This window comes from Elephas maximus, chromosome 4, assembly GCF_024166365.1.
Source record: "Elephas maximus indicus isolate mEleMax1 chromosome 4, mEleMax1 primary haplotype, whole genome shotgun sequence".
NCBI lineage: Eukaryota > Metazoa > Chordata > Mammalia > Proboscidea > Elephantidae > Elephas > Elephas maximus.
Window position 1 is genome coordinate 175,859,302 of NC_064822.1, and position 21,919 is coordinate 175,881,220.

The window sequence follows — 21,919 nt, forward strand, 5'->3', positions numbered from 1 at the left end:
CAGTCAAGAAATCAAACGATGTATTGTATTGGACAAATCTGCTGCAAAAGACCTCTCTAAAGTTTTGAAAAGCAAAGATGTCACTTTGAAGACTAAGATATGCCTGATCCAAGCCATGATATTTTCAATTGTCTCATATGCATGCAAAAGCTGGGCAACAAATAAGGATGACCAAAGAAGAACTGCTGCCTTTGAATTATGGTGTTGGTGAAGAATATTGACTATACCATGGAATACCCAAAGAAGGAACAAATCTGTCTTGGGAGAAATACAACCAGAGTGCTCCTTGGAAGTGAGTATGGCAAGACTTCATCTCATGTACTTTGAACATGTTATCAAGAGGGACCAGTCCCTGGAGAAGGACATCATGCTTGGTAAAGTAGAGGGTCAGTGAAAAAGAGGAAGACACGTGATGAAATGAGTTGACACAGTAGTTAGAACAATGGGCTCAAACATAACAACGATTGTGAGGATGGTGCAGGACCAGGCGGTGTTTTGTTCTGCTGTACATAGAGTTGCTATGAGTTGGAGCCAACTCGAAAACACCTAACAACACCCAACGTGATTGATACAATTGCTTTTATTAAATTGTATGTGTGAAAAATGTTGAATTGGCAAATGTTGTGTTGTTTGTATTTTAACCACAATAAAAAATTATTTAAAAAAAAAAAAAGAAGGGGATCTAACACAAAGTAGGCATTACAGCACCTGGCACGCAGAAGACACTTAGTAAACATTCGTTGCCCTCCCTCCAGTCAGGCTCTGGTACCACCTGAGCCTCTCATAGCTCTTCCCTTCTATTCTTCCCAAGAGGTGAGTTACTTCATCTCTGATCCCAGAAAGTGGACAAGCACCTGCAGACTCATACTTACCAGTCCGTATGGGCATCATCAATCACCAGTAGGATCCTAGGCCTTTGAACAACAGGTGTGGAGGGAGCTGGAGGCTCCATCAAACCTGAGGGAGCCTGTGAGGTCGGCTTCATAGCACTGGAGAAGGAGCTAAAAAGGCTGGATCCTGGGGAAGAGAAAGAGGCGGCTAGGGGCTGGGCTCTTCTCTCCATGGCCGGGGAGGCAGGGGAGCTGGTGGAGCTATCTGGGCGCTGCAGGTCTGTCATGTAGCCATTAGGCAGGTTGGCCACGAAGCTGCTGTCAGACAGGCGCCGCCGGAGGAAATTCATGGCTGTGGATGGAGATGGCTTGTTCCTTCTCACACTCTGTCTAGTGAGGCCCTGAACACAGGCTGCCAGGTAGAAGGGCTGATAGAACTTGGGGCCTGAAGAGGCAGAGGAATCTTGTACCACCAGAAGTCCACTTCAGCTGCTTTCTCGTACCTGTTGGAAATAAGCCAAGGAATCCATTAGAGGAAACGACCTGCTCCCCTTCAAGGGCAAACAGCTATGGCACTTTTCCTGCCCTATTGCTGGTGGTCATGCAAATTGTAACATCCTGTTGGAAAGCAGTTTGGCTTAAAATATGCACATCCTTTTAACCTATAATTTTGATTTTCTGGAATTCTATCCCAAAGAAATAATCTGAGTTACAGAAAAAGCCTCATGAACAAATATGTTTATCACAGCATTATTTACACTAGCAAAACACGGGAAAGTATCTCAATCAAACAAGGCACAGTCTCTAAATGAAATCATTTTGTGGCTATTAAAAAGGGTACCTAAGAAGGGTTTTTAAAAATTTTTGGTTGTAGTAATATAATGTTAAATTTAAGAAAAATCATGATACAAAATTATATGTACAGAATGACTACAATCATGTAGAACTGAAGTAACTCTGGAAAGAAAAGACATCAAAATGTGAACAGTGATTATATTTGGGTAACGTGATTGCATTCCTTGTTTTTTCTTCTATTTTCTACTTATCTAGGCTTGCCAGATTTTCTAGAATACATGTTTATTGCTTTTCTGAACAGAATAAAACAAGTTAAAAAAAAAAACAAAAAAAACCAATTGTTCTTTTGAGATCAAAATACCTCACTGAGAAAAATGATTATGTAAACCATGGATTTGAGCCCTGGTGGCTCAGGTTAAGAGCTTGGCTGCTAACTGAAAAGGTCTGCAATTCAAATTCACTGGCTGCTTCTTGGAAACCCTATGGGGCAGTTCTACTCTGTCCTATAGCCTATAGGGTTGCTATGAGTTGGAATCGATTTGATGGCCATGGTTTTTTTGTTTTTTTTTTAATTGACCTAAATAGTGGAATGATAGATCTTAAGTGTACAATTCTCCAACTTTTGATAAGCGTATATGCTGGTATAAGATCTATTATATTTCTATCACCCCAGAAGTTTCTCTTGTGCCCCTTTCTGTGCAAAACTCTTCTGGGTCATATATTAATCACATATTAATTTTACCTGTCCTTGGACTTCACACACATGTAATCACATAGCATGTACTCTTCTGTGAATGGCTTCTTTTCCTCAATACAATGGTTTTGAGGCTCATCTATGTTGTATGTATCAATAGTTATTCTGAAGTGACTGTGTGTTGTCAATCTCTTTAATTTTAGCCAGTCTAACAACAACTACAACAACAAAAAAAAAAAAAAAACCTGTTTCTATTGAGTTTACTCCAACTCATAGCAATCCTATAGGACAGAGTAGGACTACCCCACAGGGTTTCCAAAGCTGTAATCAACCCTGTGCATCAAGGTTGTAGCCTTTCACCATATTTATTCAACCCGTATGTTGAGCAAATAATCTGAGAAGCTGGACTATATGAAGAATGCAGCAACAGAATTGGAAGAAGACTCACTAACAACCTGTGATATGCAGATGACAATCTTGCATGCTGAAAGTGAAGAGGACTTGAAGCACTTACTGATGAAGATCAAAGACTACAGCTTTCAGTGTGACTTGTACCTCAACATAAATAAAACAAAAATCCTCACAAGTGGACCAATAAGCAACATCATGACAAATGGAGAAAAGACTGATGTTATCAAGGATTTCATTTTACTTGGATCCACAATCAGCACCCAAGGAAGCAGCAGTCAAGAACTCAAACATCTCATTGCATTGGGCAAATCTGCTGCAAAAGGCCTCTTTAAAGTGTTAAAAACCAGAGATATCACTTTGAGAACTAAAGTGTGACTGACTCAAGCCATGGTATCTTCAACCGCCTCATATGCATGTGAAAGCTGGATAATGAATAAGGAAGTCCAAAGAATTGATGTCTTTGAATTATGGTGTTGGTGAAGAATATAGAATATAGCATGGACTGCCAGAAAAACAAACAAGCCTGTCTTGGAAGAAGTATAGCCAGAGTACTCCTTGGAAGCAAGGATGGCAAGACTTTGTCTCATGTACTTTGGACATGTTATCAGGAGGGATGAGTCCCTGGAGAAAGACATCATGCCTGGTAAAGTAGAGGGTCAGTGAACAAAAGGAAGATCCTCAATGAGATGGATTGATACAGTGGTTGCAACAATGGGCTCATGCATAAAAATAATTGTGAAAATGGCGCCAGACCAGGCCGTGTTTTGTTCTGTTGTACATAGGGTCATTAAGAGTTGGAACCAACTCGGCAGCACCTGACAACAAACACAACAACAATCTTTACGGAAGCCAACTCGCACATCTTTCTCCCCCAGAGCAGGTGGTGGGTTTGAACCACTGACCTTTTGGCTAGCAGCAGAGCACTTAATCACTGTGCCACCAGGGCTGCTTTAGCAATTTAGTAGGTGTAAAATGGTATCTTGTAGTTTTAACTTACTTTTGTCTGATAACAAATGATGCTGAACAACTTTCTTGGATTTCCCGGCTATTAATATATTTTCTTTTGTGAAGTGTCTGTTCAGTTCTTTGATCATTTTTAAAAGGTGGGTTGTTTATTCTTTTATGATTGATTTGTAGGCGTTCTTTGTACATTCTGGAAACAAGTCCTTTGTCAGATATGTGAATTGAGAATATTTTCTCCCAGTCTGTGACATGTCTTTTCATTTCCTTCGTGAGCAGACACTTGGAAGAATAAAATAACTCTTACAAAAAGTGAATTGTTTACTTGAGATCAAAATATCCCAATGAGAAAAATTATTTTTTATAACACAGGATAAGATCGTAATTCCATATTTTTGTTATTAGGATTAGACCTACTCACTTATCAACTATTTCATTATAACAATGTTTTGAATTTCAACAACTTGAGAAAAAATTCTTAGGTGGCATCTCCAATGGTCTGGGCCCCACACTAGACTGTGGCAGGGCCTGGGCACCCTCCACAGGTCACCCCAAAGGGGTTCCTGACCAGCCAGGGAACGCCTTCTCTCATTCCTTCTCAAAGTCTTGGTTCCCCCCTAGAGGTGCAGGGTGACAGCAGACTATGCGAGACGCAAGTGGGCGGGGGAGGCTGGGAGGGCCTAAAGGTGTCAGGGAGGTCAGTGGGGGGAGGAGGGAAGGGCCGAGGGAGAAGGGCCACAAGGGGCTAGGGCCAGGGCTGACGAAGGCCTAGTGGGGTCCCTGCTCAGGGCAGATAGCGGGAAGGAAGAGGTGGTGGGCAGCGTGCAACACCACACCACACCACCACCCCCAACCCCTGTGGGTTCCGCAGAGATAGGGAAGGCTTGGTGGGGAAGAGGGGCCTGCCATGACATGCACATCCCTAGATGCACCCTGGTGCCTGATGGGCAGTGGGCGGGGGGGGGGGAGGCCACCAGCACTGAACACAGGGCCCAGCCCCTGACTCTTACATAACCGCTGATTTTGCATAATGACCTGGTCTTTGAAACCTAACCATGTTGATAAGTGGAGTGGGTGTATTTTATATTCAGATATATATATATATATACACACACACATATATATGTAAGTTTTTGTTATACACATATGTATACATATTTATATATAAATGTATAAAATCACATATATACATAACCAAATGCTTTGATAAACAGGAGTTTTTAACTTGGATGAAGTTCAATTTACCAAATTTTTCTTTTATAGTTAGTGCTTTCTGGATCTGTTCTTAAAAAAACTTTGCCAACACCAAGAGCACAAAGATGTTACATTTAATTTTCTTATGTTGCTGTTGTTAGTAGTTGTTAGCTGCCATCAAGTCGATTCAGACTCATAACGACTCTGTGTACAACAGAACTAAACGCTGCCTGGTCTTGTGCCATCCTCATAATCCTTCCTACTTTTGAGCCCATTGTTGCAGCCACTGTGTCAATCCATCTTGTCCAGGGATTTCCTCCTTTTCGCTGACCCTCTACCAAGCACTATGTCCTTCTCCAGGGACTGGCCCCTACTGATAACATGTCTAAAGTACACGAGATGAAGTCTAGCCATCTTTGCTTCTAAAGAGCATTCTGGCTGCACTTGTTCCAAGACAAATTTGTTCATTCTTCTGGCATTCCATGGTATATTCAATATTTTTCACCAACACCATAAATTCAAATGAATCAATTTTTCTAAAAGACAGCTTCCTTATTCATTGTCCAGCTTTCGCATGTATATGAAAAACCCCACTGCCGTCGAGTCGATTGCAATTCATAGCGACCCTATAGGACGGAGTAGAACTGCCCCACAGAGTTTCCAAGGAGCACCTGACGGATTCTAACTGCCAAACTCTTGGTTAGCAGCCGTAGCACTTAACCACTACGCCACCAGGGTTTCTGCATGTATATGAGGCAGCTGAAAATTCCATGGCTTGGGTAAGGCGCACCTTAGTCCTTAAACTGGTATCTTTGCTTCTTAATGCTTTAATGAGGTCTATTGCAGCAGATTTGCCTGATGCAATATGTCGTTTCATTTCCTGACTGTTGCTTTCATGAGTGTTTATTGTAGATCCAAGTAAAATGAAATCCTTGAAAACATCAATATTTTTTCTGTTTATCATGATGTTGCTTATTGGTCCGCTTGTGAGGATTTTTGTTTTCTTTATGGAAACTCTTGTGGCATAGTGGTTAAGAACTATGGCTGCTTACCAAAAGGTCAGCAGTTTGAATCCACCAGGTGCTCCTTGGAAACCCTACGGGGCAGTTCTACTCTGTCCTGTAGAGTTGCTATGAGTCAGAATCGACTTGAAGGCAGTGGGTTTGGTTTTGGGTTTTGGTTATTTTGAGGTATAATCCATACTGAAGGCTGTAGTCTTTGATGTTCATCAGTGAGTGCTTCAAGTCCTCTGCTTTCGGCAGGCAAGGTTGTGTCACTTGCATATTGCAGGTTGTTGATGAGTCTTCCTCCAATCCTGATGCCACATTCTTCTGCATATACTCCAGTTTCTTGGATTATTTGGGCAGCATACAGATTGAATAAATATGGTGAAAATACACAATTAGATGCACACCTTTCCTGATACCAAACCATGCAGTATTCCCCGTCGTGTACTTGATCTATACACAGGTTCCACATGAGCAAAATTAAGCATTCTGGAGATTCCACTCTTTGCAATGTTATCCATAATTTACTATGATCCACACAGTTGAATGTCTTTGCATTAGAAAATGCAGGTAAATATCTTCCTGGCATTCTCTGCTTTCAGCCAAGATCCATCTGACACCAGCAATGATATTCCTTGTTCCATGTCCTCTTCTGAATTTGGCCTGAATTTCTAGCAGATCCCTGTCAGTGCACTGCTGCAACTGTTTCTGAATGATCTTTAGCATAATTTTGCTTGCATGTGACATTAATCATATTGTTCAATAACTTCCACATTCTGTTAGATCACCTTTCTTTGGAATAGGCACATCTATGGATCTCTTCCAGTAGGTTGGCCAGGTAGTTGTCTTCCAAATTTCTTGGCATAGACAAGTGAGGGATTCCAGCATTACACCTGTTTGTTGAAACATTTCAGTTGGTATTCCGTCAATTCCTGGAGCCTTGTTTTTCAGTAATGCCTTCAGTGCAACTTGGACTACTTCCTTCAATACCATCAGTTCTTGATCAGATGCTATTTCCTGAAATAGAGGTAGCTTTCTTACAGAAGCATTATGGTGTTTTTTTTTTTTTTTCTTATAGAAGCATAATGGTTTTAGCTTTTGTGTTTAGGTCTATGATCCAACTAAAACTGATTTTCAGGTGAGGTATGAGATAAAGTATGAGGTCCATTTTTTCCCCACTGTTTTATCCCATTTGCCAGTACCATTTATGAAAATATTTTTCTTTCCTCATTGAATTGCTTTGGTACCTTTGTTGGCAAGAGTGGGCTGTATATGCATGGGCATATTTCTGGACTCTGTTATGCTCCATTGATCTATTTGTCTACCCTTACGCTGTCTTGCCACCACATGTCTGTCAGTGTGTCATACAATAGTGGCTTGTGTGTTGTGATAATGGAAGTTTTGCCACCGGTATTTAAAATACCAGCAGTCACCCATGGTGGACAGGTTTTAGTGGAGCTTCTAGACTAAGACAGGCTAGGAAGAAGGACCTGGCAGTCTATTTCTGAGAAAACTGGCCACTGAAATCTGTATGAATAGCAGCAGAATATTGTCTGATACAGTGCCAGAAGATGAGCCCTTCAGATTGGAAGGCACTCAAAATACAACTGGGGAAGAGCTGCCTCCTCAAAGTAGTCAACCTTAATGACATGGATAGAGTCAAGCTTTTGGGACCTTCATTTGCTGATGTGGCATGACTCAAAATGAGAAGAATCAATTGAAAACATCCATTAATAATCAGAACATGGAATGTACAAAGTATGAATCTAGGAAAATTGGAAGTCATCAAAAATGAAATGGAATGCATTAAGATCAATATCCTAGGCATTAATGAGCTGAAATGGACTGGTATTGGCCATTTTGGGTCAAACAATCATATGATCTACTATCCGGGGAATGACAAATTGAAGAGGAATGGTGTCATGTTCATCATCACGAAGAATATTTGAAAATCTCTCATAAAGTACAATGCTGTCAGTGATAGGATAATATCCATATGCCTACAAGGAAGATCAGTTAATATGACTATTACTCAAATTTACACAACGACCTCTAATGCCAAAGATGAGGAAATTGAAGATTTTTACCAACTTCTGTGGGTTGAAATTGATCAAACATGTAATCGAAATGCACTAATAATTCCTGATGATTAGAATGTGAAAGTTGGAAACAAAGAAGAAGGATCAGTAGTTGAAAAATATGGCGTTGGTGATAGACATGATGTCAGAGATTGCATGACAGAATTTTACAAGATCAAAGAATCCTTCATTGCAAATACCTTTTTTCAACAACAAAAAAGGCAACTATACACATGGACCTTACTAGATGGAAAATACAGAAATAAGATCAACTACATCTTTGGAAAGAGACAATGGAGAAGCTTAATATCATCAGTCAGAACAAGGCTAGGTGCCAGCTGCAGAACAGACCATCAGTTGCTCAGATGCAAGTTCAAGTTGAAGCTGAAGAAAATTAAAACAAGTCCATAGAAGCCAAAGTACGATCTTCAGTATATCCCCCCTGAATTTGGAGGCCATCTCAAGAATAGATTTGACTCACTGAACACCAATGACCAAAGACCAGACGAAGTGTTGGCAAACATCAAGGACATCATACATAAAGAAAGCAAAAGGTCATTAAAAAGACAGGAAAGAAAGAAAAGGCCAAAATGGATATCAGAAAAGACTGTGAAACTTGCTCTTGAACATTGAGTAGCTAAAGCAAAAGGAAGAAATGATGAAGTAAAAGAGATGAACAGAAGGGCAGTTCAAAAAGACAAAGTAAAGTAGCATAATGAAATGTAAACACCTGGAGTTAGAAAACCAAAAGGGAAGAACATACTCGGCACTTCTCAGGCTGAAAGAAAAAATTTAAGGCTCAAGTTGCAATTTTTGAAAGATTCTATGGGCAAAATAGGAAGCATCAAAAGTAGATGGAATAAAAATTACTAAAAAAAAAAAAGTAGATGGAAGGAATACACAGAGTAGTCACTATATCAAAAAGAACTGGTCGACATTTAACCATTTCAGGGGTAGCATGTAATCAAGAACCAACGGCACTGAAGGAAGTAGTCCAAACTGCACTGACGGCACTGGTAAAAAACAAGGCTCCAGGAATTGATGAAATACCAGTCGACATGTTTCAACAAACAGATGCAATGCTGGAGGTGCTCACTTACCTATGTCAAGAAATTTGGAAGAGAACTACCTGGCCAACCAACTGGAAGAGATTCATATTTGCGCCCATTCCAAAGAAAGGTGATCCGTCAGAATTCAGAAATTATTGAACAATATCATTAATATCACACGCAAGTAAAATTTTGCTGAAGGTCCTTCAAAAGTGGTTCCAGCAAGTACATCACTGACAGGGAACTGCCAGAAATTCAGGCTGGATTCAGAAGAAGATGTAGAAAGAGATATATCATTGCTGATGTCAAATGGATCTTGGCTGAAAGCAGACAATACCAGAAAGATGTTTACCTGTGTTTTATTGACTATGCAAAGCATTCGACTGTGTGGATCATTAAAAATTATGGATAACATTGCAAAGAATGGGAATTCCAGAATACTTACTTGCGCTCTTGTGGAACCTGTACATAGAACAAGAAGCAGTAGTTCAAATAGAACAAGAGAATACCACATATTTTAAAATCAAGAAAAGTGTGTGTCAGGGTTGCACCCTTTCACCATACTTATTCAATCTGTATGCTGAGCAAATAATCTAAGAAGCTGGATGATACGAAGAAGAAAGTAGCATCAGGATTGGTGGAAGGCTCATGAACAATCTGTGATATGCAGATGACACAATCTTGCTTGTTGAAAGCAAAGAAGACTTGAGCACTTACTGATGAAGATCAGAGACTACAGCCTTCAGTATGGATCACACCTCAACATAAAGAAAAATCCTTACAACTGGACCAATAAGCAACATCATGATGAATGGAGAAAAGATTGATATTGTCAAGAATTTCATTTTACTTTACAACCAACGCCCATGGAACCAGCAGTCAGGAAATGAAGCGAAGTATTGCATCCAGCAAATCTGCAAAATAACTCTTTAAAGTATTGAAAGAAAAGATGTCACTTTGAGGACTAAGGTACACCTGAACCAAGCCATGATATTTTCAATTTCCTCATACCCGTGCGAAAGCTGGACAATGAATAAGGAAGACTGAAGAAGAATTGATGCCTTTGAATTATGGTGTTGGCAAAGAACACGGAATATACTGTGGACTGCTAGAAGAGCAAACAAATCTGTCTTGGAAGAAATACAACCTGAATGCTCCTTGGGAGTGAGGATGGTGAGACTAACAACAACAACAAATACCATCTTGATTACTGTGGCTTTATAAAAAGTCTTAAAATCAGGTAGAATGAGTCTTCCAACTTAGGTTTTCTTTCCTAAGATTGTTTTGGCTTAGTCTAGGTTGTATTTTCATATGTACTTTAAAATCAATTTGTATGAAAAAATCTGTTGAGATATTGTAACTATAGAATCTAAAGCTCAGTTTGAGAATTGACATCTTAACAATATTGTGTTTTCCACTTCATGAACATGATAGAGATCTTCATTTATTAAATCCTCTTCAGTTTCTCTCAGAAATGGTTTGTGATTTTCAGCGTAACCCACCGCTGTCGAGTCAATTCTGACTCATAGCGACTCTATAGGACAGAGTAGAACTGCCCCATAGAGTTTCCAAGGAGTGCCTGGTGGATTCGAATTGCTGACCTTTTGGTTAGCAGCTGTAGCACTTAACCACTACACCTAGAGGTCTTATATTTTCTTAAATTTATTCCTAACAATTTCTTTGAACTTTTTGGTATTATTCCAAATTATACTGGTTTCTAAATTTCATTTTCTAGTTGCTTGCTGCTAGTATTGATTGACCAATTATCCTGTAATCATGCTAAGTTCAATTATTCTTTTCGGTACTTGTTTATAAGGAGCCCTGGTGGCTCAGTGGTGAAGCACTTAGCTGCTAACTGAAAGGTTGGTTGTTCAAACCCACCAGCCCACTCTGTGGGACAAAGACATGGCAGTCTGCTTCTGTAAAGATTTACAGACTTGGAAACCCTATGGGGAAGTTCTACTGTGTCCTATAGGACCTCTATGAGTTGGAAATTCCAATACTAATGCTTTTTATTTCTCTAATTATAATAGTTAGGCCCTCCAATATGGAATGGAAATTGATGAAACCAGACACCTTACCTTGTTCCCAATCTTAGGTACAAAATGTTCAATATTTAATCACTAATAAGATGTAAGGTGTTAGCTGTACATTTTTCGGAAATGCACTTTATCAGATTGACACCATTCCCTTATATTCTTAGTTCTCTGAGAATTTTTGTCATGAATAGGTTTTGAATTTTCCAAGTGGTTTTCTAAATCTATTGAGAAGTAAGGATGGTAAGACTCTGTCTCACTTACTTTGGGCATGTTATCAGGAGGGACCAATTCCTGGAGAAAGAAGACATCACGCTTGGTAAAGTAGAAGCTCACCAAAAAAGAGCAAGACCCTCAACAAGATGGATTGACACAGTGGCTGCAACAATGGGCTCAAACATAGAAACAATTGTGAGGATGGTGCAGGACTGGGCAGCATTTTGTCTTGTTGCGCATGGAGTTGCTATGAGTCAGAAACAATAGTACCTAACAATATTGAGAAGATTACATAGCTGTATTTATCTATCTAATTTATTCACTTAACGTGCTAAGTTACATTGATTGATTTTCAAACGTTAATCCAAACTTGCATTTCTGGGATGAACCCTGCTTTGTCATGGTGAATTACCGTTTTATATATATTGCAGGACTCAATCTGATAATATTTTGTTGAAGATTTTTATGTCCATGTATATGAGGAATATTGGTCTATAATTTTCTTGTTTGGTAATGTCTTTCCAGGTTTTGTTATTAGGGTAATGTTGACCTCACAAAATACGTTAGGAAGTGTTTCTTCCTCATCTATTTTCTGAAAGAGTTTGTGTAATTTTTTTTTCTTAAGTTATTGGTAGAATTTCATCTGGGGCTGATGTTTTCTTTGTGGGAAAGACTTTAATAATGAATTCAATGTCTTTTATGAATCTACATTATCTGTTTCTTCTTATTTCAGTTTAGGTAATATGTGATTTCAAGCAATTTATCCATTTCATCTAAGTCGTAAAATTTACTAACATATAATTAGTCATCCTATTTCTTTATTATCCTTTTATTTTCTGTAGAATCTGTAGTGATTTCCCCTGCTAGCCCTAATACTGATAATTTTTCTCTTTTTGGTTGATCAATGTTGCTAAGAATTGATACATTTTATTAATCTTTTCAAAGAACAAGGTTTTGGATTTTTTTTTCCCTCTATTGTTTGTTTGCTATTTCGCTTATTTCTGCTTTTATCTTTATTATTTCCTTTCTTCTCGGTTTGGGTTTAACGGATTAATTTGCTCTTCTTTTTCTAGAATCTTAAGATGGAATCACAGATCATTAATTTTAAACCTTTCTTTTTTTCTAATATAAGCACTTAAAGCTATACTTTTCTCTCTAAGCACTGCTTTAGCTGCATCCCAAGAGTTTTGACACCTTGTATTTTCATTATCATTCAATTCAAAGTATTTTTCATTTCCTTTGTGATTTCTTTTTTGGCTCATGTGTATTTAAAAGTGTGTTTAATTTCCAAATTTCAGTGTTCTTCTGGATACTTTATTGTTATTGCTCCTAATATAATTCCTTTGTGATTACTGAATATAGTCCCTAAGTTTTAATTGTTTGAAATCCATTGAGACTAATTTTATGGCTCAAAATATGGTCTATTATGAATGAGTGTTCCATGTGGACTTGAAAACAATATGTCTTCTGCAGTTGTTGGTTGTAATGTTTTATAAATATTAGATTGTTGTAAATCAGGTTTCCCAGTGAGCAGATTCTGCCATGGTGATTTTTATGCAGAAAGTTTATTGAAGAATGCTCCCAATGATTAACAATTTTGGGCAACATGAACAGCAGAGAAGTTCCTGGGTGGTGTAAATGATTAATGCACTCGGCCATTAACCAAAAGGTTGGAGGTTCAAACCACCCAGAATCACCTCCAAAGAAAGGCCTGGAGATCTACTTCTGAAAAATCAGCCTTTGGTAAACCTATGGAGTACAATTCTACTGACACACACGGAGTCACCATGGATTGGAGTCGGCTCGACAGCAACTGGAATGAAAAGGAGAACTGGGATGAGAGAGGAGTTGAACTGCACTACGATTTCAACAGAGGCCTCAATTGATCTTATTGGGAGCTTGGGCCTGGGACATATCATTAGAGTTGTACCAAATCACAGCAAGAAGGCCAGCTCTTTATTCTCTCACATCAACCAGTTGTTGGATGCCTGCTTGCTGTCAGGGAAGGCCTGACCTAAGGAAAGGGGCTTTCTTTGGCAGAGGGCAAACCTCACAGAGAGACTCAGGCTGAGAAATGCCAACCTCTAACAATTCTGACATCTAGGCAAATGCATGCTTAAGTCCTGGAGGGGGATATCAGATAGCACAGCATGAGGTCTACTACAATCCATTCCATGGGCTGCTAGGTTGCACTGATTTCACATAAAAAGTTCTGGGAGTAGCTCCTCCAGTATTCCCTGGGGACTCTTCCTGGAAAGGTGAGAGGAATGATAGTAGGATGAACTCCAGCATTCACTCCTGCAGATATTTTCATCATCATCCCTCTCAGCCACCACCCATGCTAGATCCCTCACCTTTAGCTAACATCTTTACTGGTCCAGACGACTTACCGAGTGGGGTGACTCAGACCTTCATCCCTAAGGAGCGTGTCATGCAATATCAGGCCATAGCTTCTGTATTTTGCTCATTTACCATCAAAATTTTGAAAGAGAGTACCAAGAGATAGCCAACTGCATCACATAGGTGCAGATTCCCTGTGACATCCCCCCCTACGCCCATATGCAACAGCCTCCCTATCTCTCCCTGATGACTAGGGCCAATGACCCCTGCCAGAATGGTGGCTCGTATCCTGGCCTGCTGATCTCTTTGCACCAGGAGTCCAAAGTGATGAGGTATAGCTTGAAGTTCATTAGGATTCTTGTGGTGCCCTCTGGTGGAAGCATTCCTTCTTTGGGAAACAAAACCTCCAAACCATTTGAAGAGACAGGAAGCACAGGCTCCTGATGTGGGTTGCTGAGAGCAATGGCAAGCAAAGCCATTCCCATTCCACCCATTAGTTCACAATTTTACCTACTGGGGACACAGCATCATTTAATGGTCACTGAGTTAGGATGCAAACTATGTTCTGGGAGACAGCAGCCCACCCCTGAAGGCCATATTGTCCCTTGAGGTATGAAAGAGCTAGGCACACTTGAAGAATAGAAGGTCAGCTCAACCAGGGAGCAAGCAGGAGATTTTTTGTTTTGATTTGCATTTCTCTACTGGCTAATGATCGGGAGCATTTCCCATGTATCTGTTAGCTACCTGAATGTCCTCTTTAATGAAGTGTCTGTTCATATCTTTTGCCCATTTTTTAATTGGGTTACTTGTCTTTTTGTAGTTGAGTTTGTGCAGTATCACGTAGGTTTTAGAGATCAGGCACTGATCAGAAATGTCATAGCTAAAAACTTTTTCCCAGTCTGTAGGTAATCTTTTTACTCTTTTGGTGAAGTCTTTGGATGAGCATAGGTGTTTGATTTTTAGGAGCTCCCAGTTACCTAGTTTTTCTTCTACATTATTTATAATGTTTTGTATACTGCTTATGCCATGTATTAGGGCTCTTAACGTCCCTATTTTTTCTTCCATGATCTTTATCATTTTAGATTTTATATTTAGGTATTTGATCCATGTTGAGTTAGTTTTTGTGCATGGTGTGAGGTATGGGTCTTGTTCCATTTTTTTGCAGATGGATATCCAGATATGCCAGCACCATTTGTTAAAAAGACTGTCTTTTCCCCATTTAACTAACTTTGGGCCTTTGTCAAATATTAGCTGCTTGTATGTGGATGGATTCATGTCTGGATTCTCAATTTTATTCCATTGGTCTATGTATCTATTGTTGTACCAGTACCAGGCTGTTTTGACTACTGTGGCAGCATAATAGGTTCTAAAATTAGGTAGAGTGAGGCCTCCCACTTTGCTCTTCTTTTTCAGTAATGCTTTGCTTATCCGGGGCCTCTTTCCCTTCCATATTGAAGTTGGTGATTTGTTTCTCCATCTCATTAAAGAACGTCATTGGAATTTGGATCGGAATTGCATTAAATCTATAGATCACTTTTGGTAGAATAGACATTTTTACAATTTAAGTCTTCCTATCCATGAGCACACATACTGAACTCATCCCATAAAGATAGGGTGACCAACTTGCCCCAGTTTCTGCCCTGAAAGTTCCACATCCTGGGAACACCCTCAATCCTGGTCAAACCAGGAGGGTTGGTCACCCTATATAAAGAGCTTGTGTGTAGCAGCAGGTCCAGGGAAACTAAGGAGCCCCAACAGTAATTTGGGCAGGAAATGATATCACTAGCAAACAAAAGAATACATGCATATTCAACCTTCCTGGCTATCAAGGAAATGCAAAAAATATATATAACAATGAGGTTTAATTTTCAGCAAATGAATAAACATTTCAAATAATAGTAATAGCACTCAGCAAAGTTTTTTTTTTTTTTTTTTAATCCATGAGCAAGGTATGTTTTTCCACTTGTGTAGGTCTCTTTTGGTTTCTTGCAGAAAATCCTATGAATTCTTTTTTATTCCATCTTTAATGTCTTCTATAATCCAGTCTTTTTGAGCAGGGTATTGTTCAGTTTCCAAGTGTTTGATTTCTTTTCCCTGCTTTTTCTGTTATCGATTTCTACTTTTATGGACTTACGGTCAGAGAAGATGCTTTGTAATTTTTCAATGTTTTGGATTCTGCTAAGGCTTGCTTTATGACCTAATATGTGGTCTATTCTAGAGGATGTTCCACGTGCACTAGAAAAGAAAGTATACTTGGCTGCTGTTGGGTGGAGTGTTCTGTATATATCTATGAGGTCAAGTTGGTTGATTGTGTCTTTTCCTCATATCTGTTGTTATTGATTTTGTTTTTGCTAATTCTCTATTTTTTTCCTGTATTTTATTTTGATGTGTAGGATAGTTAGTCTCCTTTGTGGTTACCTTAATATCTACCCCTATTTTTCTAAATTTAAATTTAACTTTCATTTCTTTGTATCACCTTGTCTTCCTCTCCATATGAAAGATCTATAACTACATTTCTTAGTCCCTCTTTATTGTTTTAATGTTGTCTTGTTTTATATAATGACATCGCTGTTTCTCTGTTTTGAGCGTTTTTTTTTTTTTTTTATCTTGATATATTTTTGCGAATTCCCTGTCTGGGTTGACATCTGATTGCTCTGCCCAGTGTTCTAGTCTTGGGTTGATATCTGATATTATTGATTTTCTAACAAAAGAACACCCTTTAGTATTTCTTGTAGTTTTGGTTTGGTTTTTACGAATTCCCTAAACTTCTGTTTATCTGGAAATGTCCTAATTCCACCTTCATATTTGAGAGACAGTTTTGCTGGATATATGATTCTTTGCTGGCAATTTTTTTTCCATCAATGCTTTATATAAGTCATCCCCTTGCCTTCTTGCCTGAATGGTTTCTGCCAAGTAGTCCGAGCTTATTCTTATTGACTTTCCTCTGTAGGCGACTTTTCGTTTATCCCTAGCTGTTCTTAAAATTCTCTCTTTATCTTTGGTTTTGGCAAGTTTGATTATAATATGTCTTGGTGACTTTCTTTTAAAATCTACCTTATGTGGAGTTCAATGAGCATCTTGGATAGATATCTTCTCATCTTTCATGATATCAGGGAAGTTTTCTGCAAAAAAACCTTCAACAATTCTCTCTGTACTTTGTTATCCCTCCCTGTTCTGATACTCTGATCACTCATAGGTTATTTCTCTTGACAGAGCCCCACATGATTCTTAAGGTTTCTTCATTTTTTCTTCAAATATATTGGTTCCAAGTGCTTTATCTTCAAGTTCATAACTTCTGCCTTCCACTTGCTCAATTCTGCTCCTCTGACTTTCTATTGAGTTGTCTAATTCTGTAATTTTATTGTTAATCTTCTGAATTCCTGATTGCTGTCTATGGATTTTTCCAGCTTATCAAATTTTTCATTATGTTCCTGAATAACCTTTTTAATTTCTTCAACTGCTTTATCTGTGTGTTCCTTGGCTTGTTCTGCGTATTGCCTGATTTCCTTCCTGATGTCTTGAAGGGTTCTGTGTATTAATCTTTTGTATTCTGCCTCCAGTAATTCCACAAAGGCAGTTTCATCTGGAAGATCCCTTAATTCTTTGTTTTGAGAGCTTGTTGAGGCGATCATGGTCTGTTTCTTTATGAGACTTGATATTGACGGTTGTCTCTGAGCCATCTGTATGGTACTGTATTAGTTTATTTTATGTTTGCTTACTGTATGGTAGCTTCTTGCTTTCTTTTGTTTTGATATGCCTAAATGGGTTGCTTGAGTGAGCTAGCTTGATTATTTTCACCTTCGGAGCTCTGATGTCCTATTCCCAGATGGTTAGAGCTGTTATCAGGTATATCAGTATAGGAGTCCATTCACTTTTCTTGTATGAATTCAGCTCAGGTATCCAAGTAGCTGATCATCAAGTGTGTGGTTAGACTGTCCTATAGTCTTAGAGGAGCAGGGGTTATTGGTGTAGGTACCGGTATCTAGTTGCAGCAGGGGGTCACGCTCTGAACAAGTTAGGGGGCTGAGAATCATCCCCCATGTGTCTCTGAGGAAAGCATGCACCTCTTCCCTACAGCGTACAGGTGGGTGGGTTTTGCAGATGGACCATGGGCACCCAATGTTTTTGGTTGTAAGGACTGGGAGGTACCAGTTTTCCTTGGACTCCTGTCATGGGTGGCTGGGGGACCTGAGTCCTTAGGCCCCTGATGTGGGTGAGGACCCTGTATGATAGGCAAAGCGGCGTCAAACGTCTAACACCCACCTCTCCACCGCACAGCTGAAACAGTTGTAGTCTGCCAACAAGGGCCTATTCTCCTGGAATAGGCCCACACAAGTCCATGCAGGGGGGAAAGGTACTCAAGGTCCATTGGCCATTTATGCCTGGACAGGAGCCAGTTCTGTCCTGAGCTCCCCCAGTTAGTGAAGTTGGCAAATTATCTTTTCCCCTAATTGTGAATTTATTCCTTCTCCCAGGCCAGGAGGATGGCTCTAGGTGCTCAACAGGACCTATCTCAGGCCCAGGGAAATCAACAGCCGCTGAAGCCGGCTTAGGGATGGGGGGCACAGTAAAATATACACAAGTACTTAGCTTTTCCAAGAGCAACGTTCTTCTCTGGTTCTGGAGGGGTGAGTAGGCTATTTGGCTGGCTGCTTCTCCCTGAGGAAACTGCGGCCAGCCAAATGCTATTACCAGCCCACCACAGCCAATCCTGGGAATGGTGCCCAAGGGCTCCCGGCCATTCAGGTCAGGTAACTCCTCTCCACTTCTGAACCGTCTCTTCCTCCCCCTGCAGCTCAGTTCGTTTTCAAATTTGCCTTTGACGTTCGGTGCTCCTAGCTTGTCATAAATATACTCGTTTCACTTGTTTTTTCGGGTGTTTGTTGTAAGAGGGCTCGCCAGAAGCATCTGTCTATTCTGCCATCTTGGCCCCACCTTGCAAGCAGGAGATTTTTTATAGAAAAAAGGTTCAGAAGTAAAAAGGGGCCAGATTATGAAGGGTCATACGGAAAATAATTTGGATTTTAATCTAAAAGTGTAGGTAAGTCATTGGAGGGTCACAAGCAAGAGAGAAACATAATTTATTTTGTATGCACACTGTGGAAGACAGACTGTCGGGGGTGTGCATGGGAGCAGGCAGATGAGCTAGGAGACTAGTGCAATCATTTCAGTCCTAGGTATGAAAGGAGAGAGCTGGATTATGTGATTTCCAAGGTCTCTTCCTGTTCTATGTGTCACTCCCTCCCTGTGCTATTAGGAAATTGGATATTTCCTCAGAGACAAACTTAATTTAATGGCAGGACAAGGTGGGATGACAGGGAGTTTGATGAAAAAGGTCATGAGGAATAAAGGGCAGAAGATGCTCTGGGACAGAATCCAGGGGCCAGTGGGATACACAGTCCTGTGCTGCTCCACCACCGGCCACTAGAGGGCAGGAGTTACCAGTGACCACACAGGGGCGGGGAGGGGGCAGAAGGGGGGAGGACAAAAAGCAAACAAATAAGCATTTTATAAGGCAACTTTGCAAGCTTACTTCTTGGAGGGTGCGGCATGAAGGAAGGCTTTATTGGGAAGGAAAGAAAAGAAAGACTGGAGAGTTGTCAGACTTGTGGGAACCAGAGGACAGAAGTAAGGTGCACATCATAGGGACACAGACTTTGCATCAAAGCAGGAAGAGCTCTGTAAGAATGTGATCAGCCCCCACAGTGGAACCAGGTACTTTGTGAAAAGATGGGCAACTGACCAGCCTGGAGAGGAAACTGGACACCTCCGTTCAGGTGTTTCATAAATGCCCCAGAGTCATTTCCGTGCTCAGGTGAGTTTATGCACCTGGGTGTCCCACCTTTGGGAACAGTGCCACTATTTATCCACTCACTTCAGCCAGAAACCTGAGTCTCTTGCTTTGCTCTTGAAGTTTGCAGACCCCCAGTCACCAGGTCTGTCAGTTCTGTCTCCCTAACACCTGTAATATCCTCTCCATCATTCCTCCCACAGTCTTGGTTCACAGCCTACTAGATATCGCTTCCCTGGCCTATTGCAATGGCCTCCCTTTCTCCAGTCTCAACCTTCAATCCATTCTCCATACAGCAGTCAGTGTAAGCTTTCTAAACTACACTCCTAACCAGACTGAAGTCTCACCATGGCTTCCCACAACTTTCAGGATAAAGGACTTATCCCATCACAGAAAGACCTTCATGATTTGGTCATTGCTATTCTTTTCAATGCCTTCCTTGCTACTGTGGCCATGCAAAATGTTTTGGAGTTCCAGTAAGTCGTACTGTTTCAGATCTCCATATCTGCCTGGAATGCTCATTGCATCTTATTCCCTCCTTCCTTCATTACCCAGCTTACACCTAGGGAGGCAATGAAACTTAGGAGAAGAGAATATAGCCTTCAGGAGAAGAGAACATAGCCTTCAGAAACAGGCGATCTATGGTTCCAATCTCAGCTCTGCCTAATAGTGAGACTTGGGGCAGCTTACTCAAACTCTGTGTCTTGGTTTCCTCATCTGTAAAATGGGACTAATAGATCGTGGCGACTTTACAGAATTGACATGAGGACTGGATGAGACGATAGATGTAACACACTAGTGTAATGCCTAGCACGTCATACACTACATATGCCAGCTGATATTACTACTTATCACCATCTCTTATTCTTATGTATCCATACTAGGCTATTGAGAAAATTGAAAGAAAGAATACATGGAAGTGCTTTGAAACAGTAAATGATCATACAGATAATAATAATATAATATTGTTAGTAGTGGTCCATTTACAATATCACCAGGATGCAGAATTACTAGCTCTGGTCTCAACCACCATTTAGAGCTATTAATACCCAGAGACTGGGGAACTGACACCTTGTCCATAAAGGCCCTCAGCCCAGGCTCCACAGTCCTTAACCCCACATTTCTCAGATTTAACTTCCTTCTCCAGAGCCGCAAAATATGTTACAATGGTTTCAGTAGAGCAGTTCACCATGGGAACATGCCTGTCCACATAGATACAATTCGAGGAAAAATGAGAAGGTCATTAGGTTTGTCTCTGGACCCTAAATCTCTTTCTATATCCATCCTCCTCACTTCAGCCTTTCTCAGCACCTCACCACCAAGGTGAAACCTTTTAGCAGGACTTTGTCCTTGGAGGCTCAAACTTATAGAAGCCTAGAATCACAGGAGAGGAGGAATTCAAGTACAAGAGAGAATGTCTGAAAAGTAGGCCAGGTAGGAAGCCCAGTCCAGAACACCTACCACCTCAACATGACCACATCCTATTAAAACTTACATCCTAGGATGTAAGTATAAGGAACAAGGCCTTAAAGCAATCCTCCTGCCTGGTCTTCAAGTCTCAGTGAGGTGACTCTAATGATGGAATTTGGGTCACCATTACATTCCTCCTTACCTGTACCAGGGTGGACTACTACCATTGGCCCCTCCCCCATTCACCAGGCCATCCCTGACCACCAACCACTAAGGCCACAGATGAAGAAACTGAAGATTTTTACCAGCTTCTGCAGTTTGAAATTGATCAAACATGCAGTCAGGATGCATTGATAATTACTGGTGATTGGAATGCAAAAGTTGGAAACGAAGGAGGATTGGTAGTTGGAAAACATGGCCTTGGTGATAGAAATGATGCTGGAGATTGCATGATAGAAATTTGCAAGACCAACTACTCCTTCACTGCAAATACTGTTTTTCACCATCATAAACAGTGACTATACATGTGGACCTTGCCAGATGGAATACACAGGAATCAAATCGACTACATCTGTGGAAAGAGACAATGCAAAAGCTCAATATCATCATTCAGAACAAGGCCAGGGCTGACTGCAGAACAGAACATCAATTGCTCATATGAAACTTCAAGTTGAAATTGAAGAAAATTAGAACAAGTCCACAAGAGCCAAAGTACGACCTTGAGTATATCCCATCTAAATTTAGAGAATTCTCAGGAATAGATTTGGCACACTGAACACTGATGACTGAAGACCAGATGAGTTGTGGAATGACATCAAGGACATCATCCATGAAGAAAACAAGAGGTCACTAAAAAGAGGAAAGAAAGAAAAGACTAAAATGGGTGTCAGAAGAGACTCTGAAACTTGCTCTTGAATGTTGTGTAGCTAAAGCGAAAGGAAGAAATGATGAAGTAAAAGAACTGAACAGAAGATTTCAAAGGGCTGATATGAAGACAAAGTAACATATTATAATGACATGTGCAAAGAGGTGGAGATAGAAAACCAAAAGGGAAGAACACACTTAGCATTTCTCAAGCTGAAAGAACTGAAGAAAAAATTCAAGGCTT

The 21,919-nt window shown here is 40.2% G+C and overlaps 1 protein-coding gene across 1 annotated transcript in view; it reads right to left on the reverse strand.

Moving 5' to 3' along the window:
- Positions 1-21,919, reverse strand: part of SYN3 (synapsin III) — a 687,937-nt gene that overhangs the window by 635,457 nt on the left and 30,561 nt on the right. Inside the window, exon 2 of the mRNA XM_049884283.1 lies at positions 873-1,333. Coding sequence (XP_049740240.1) covers positions 873-1,180 — 308 coding nt within the window. The 5' untranslated portion in view covers positions 1,181-1,333. The remainder of the gene's footprint in view (positions 1-872; positions 1,334-21,919) is intronic.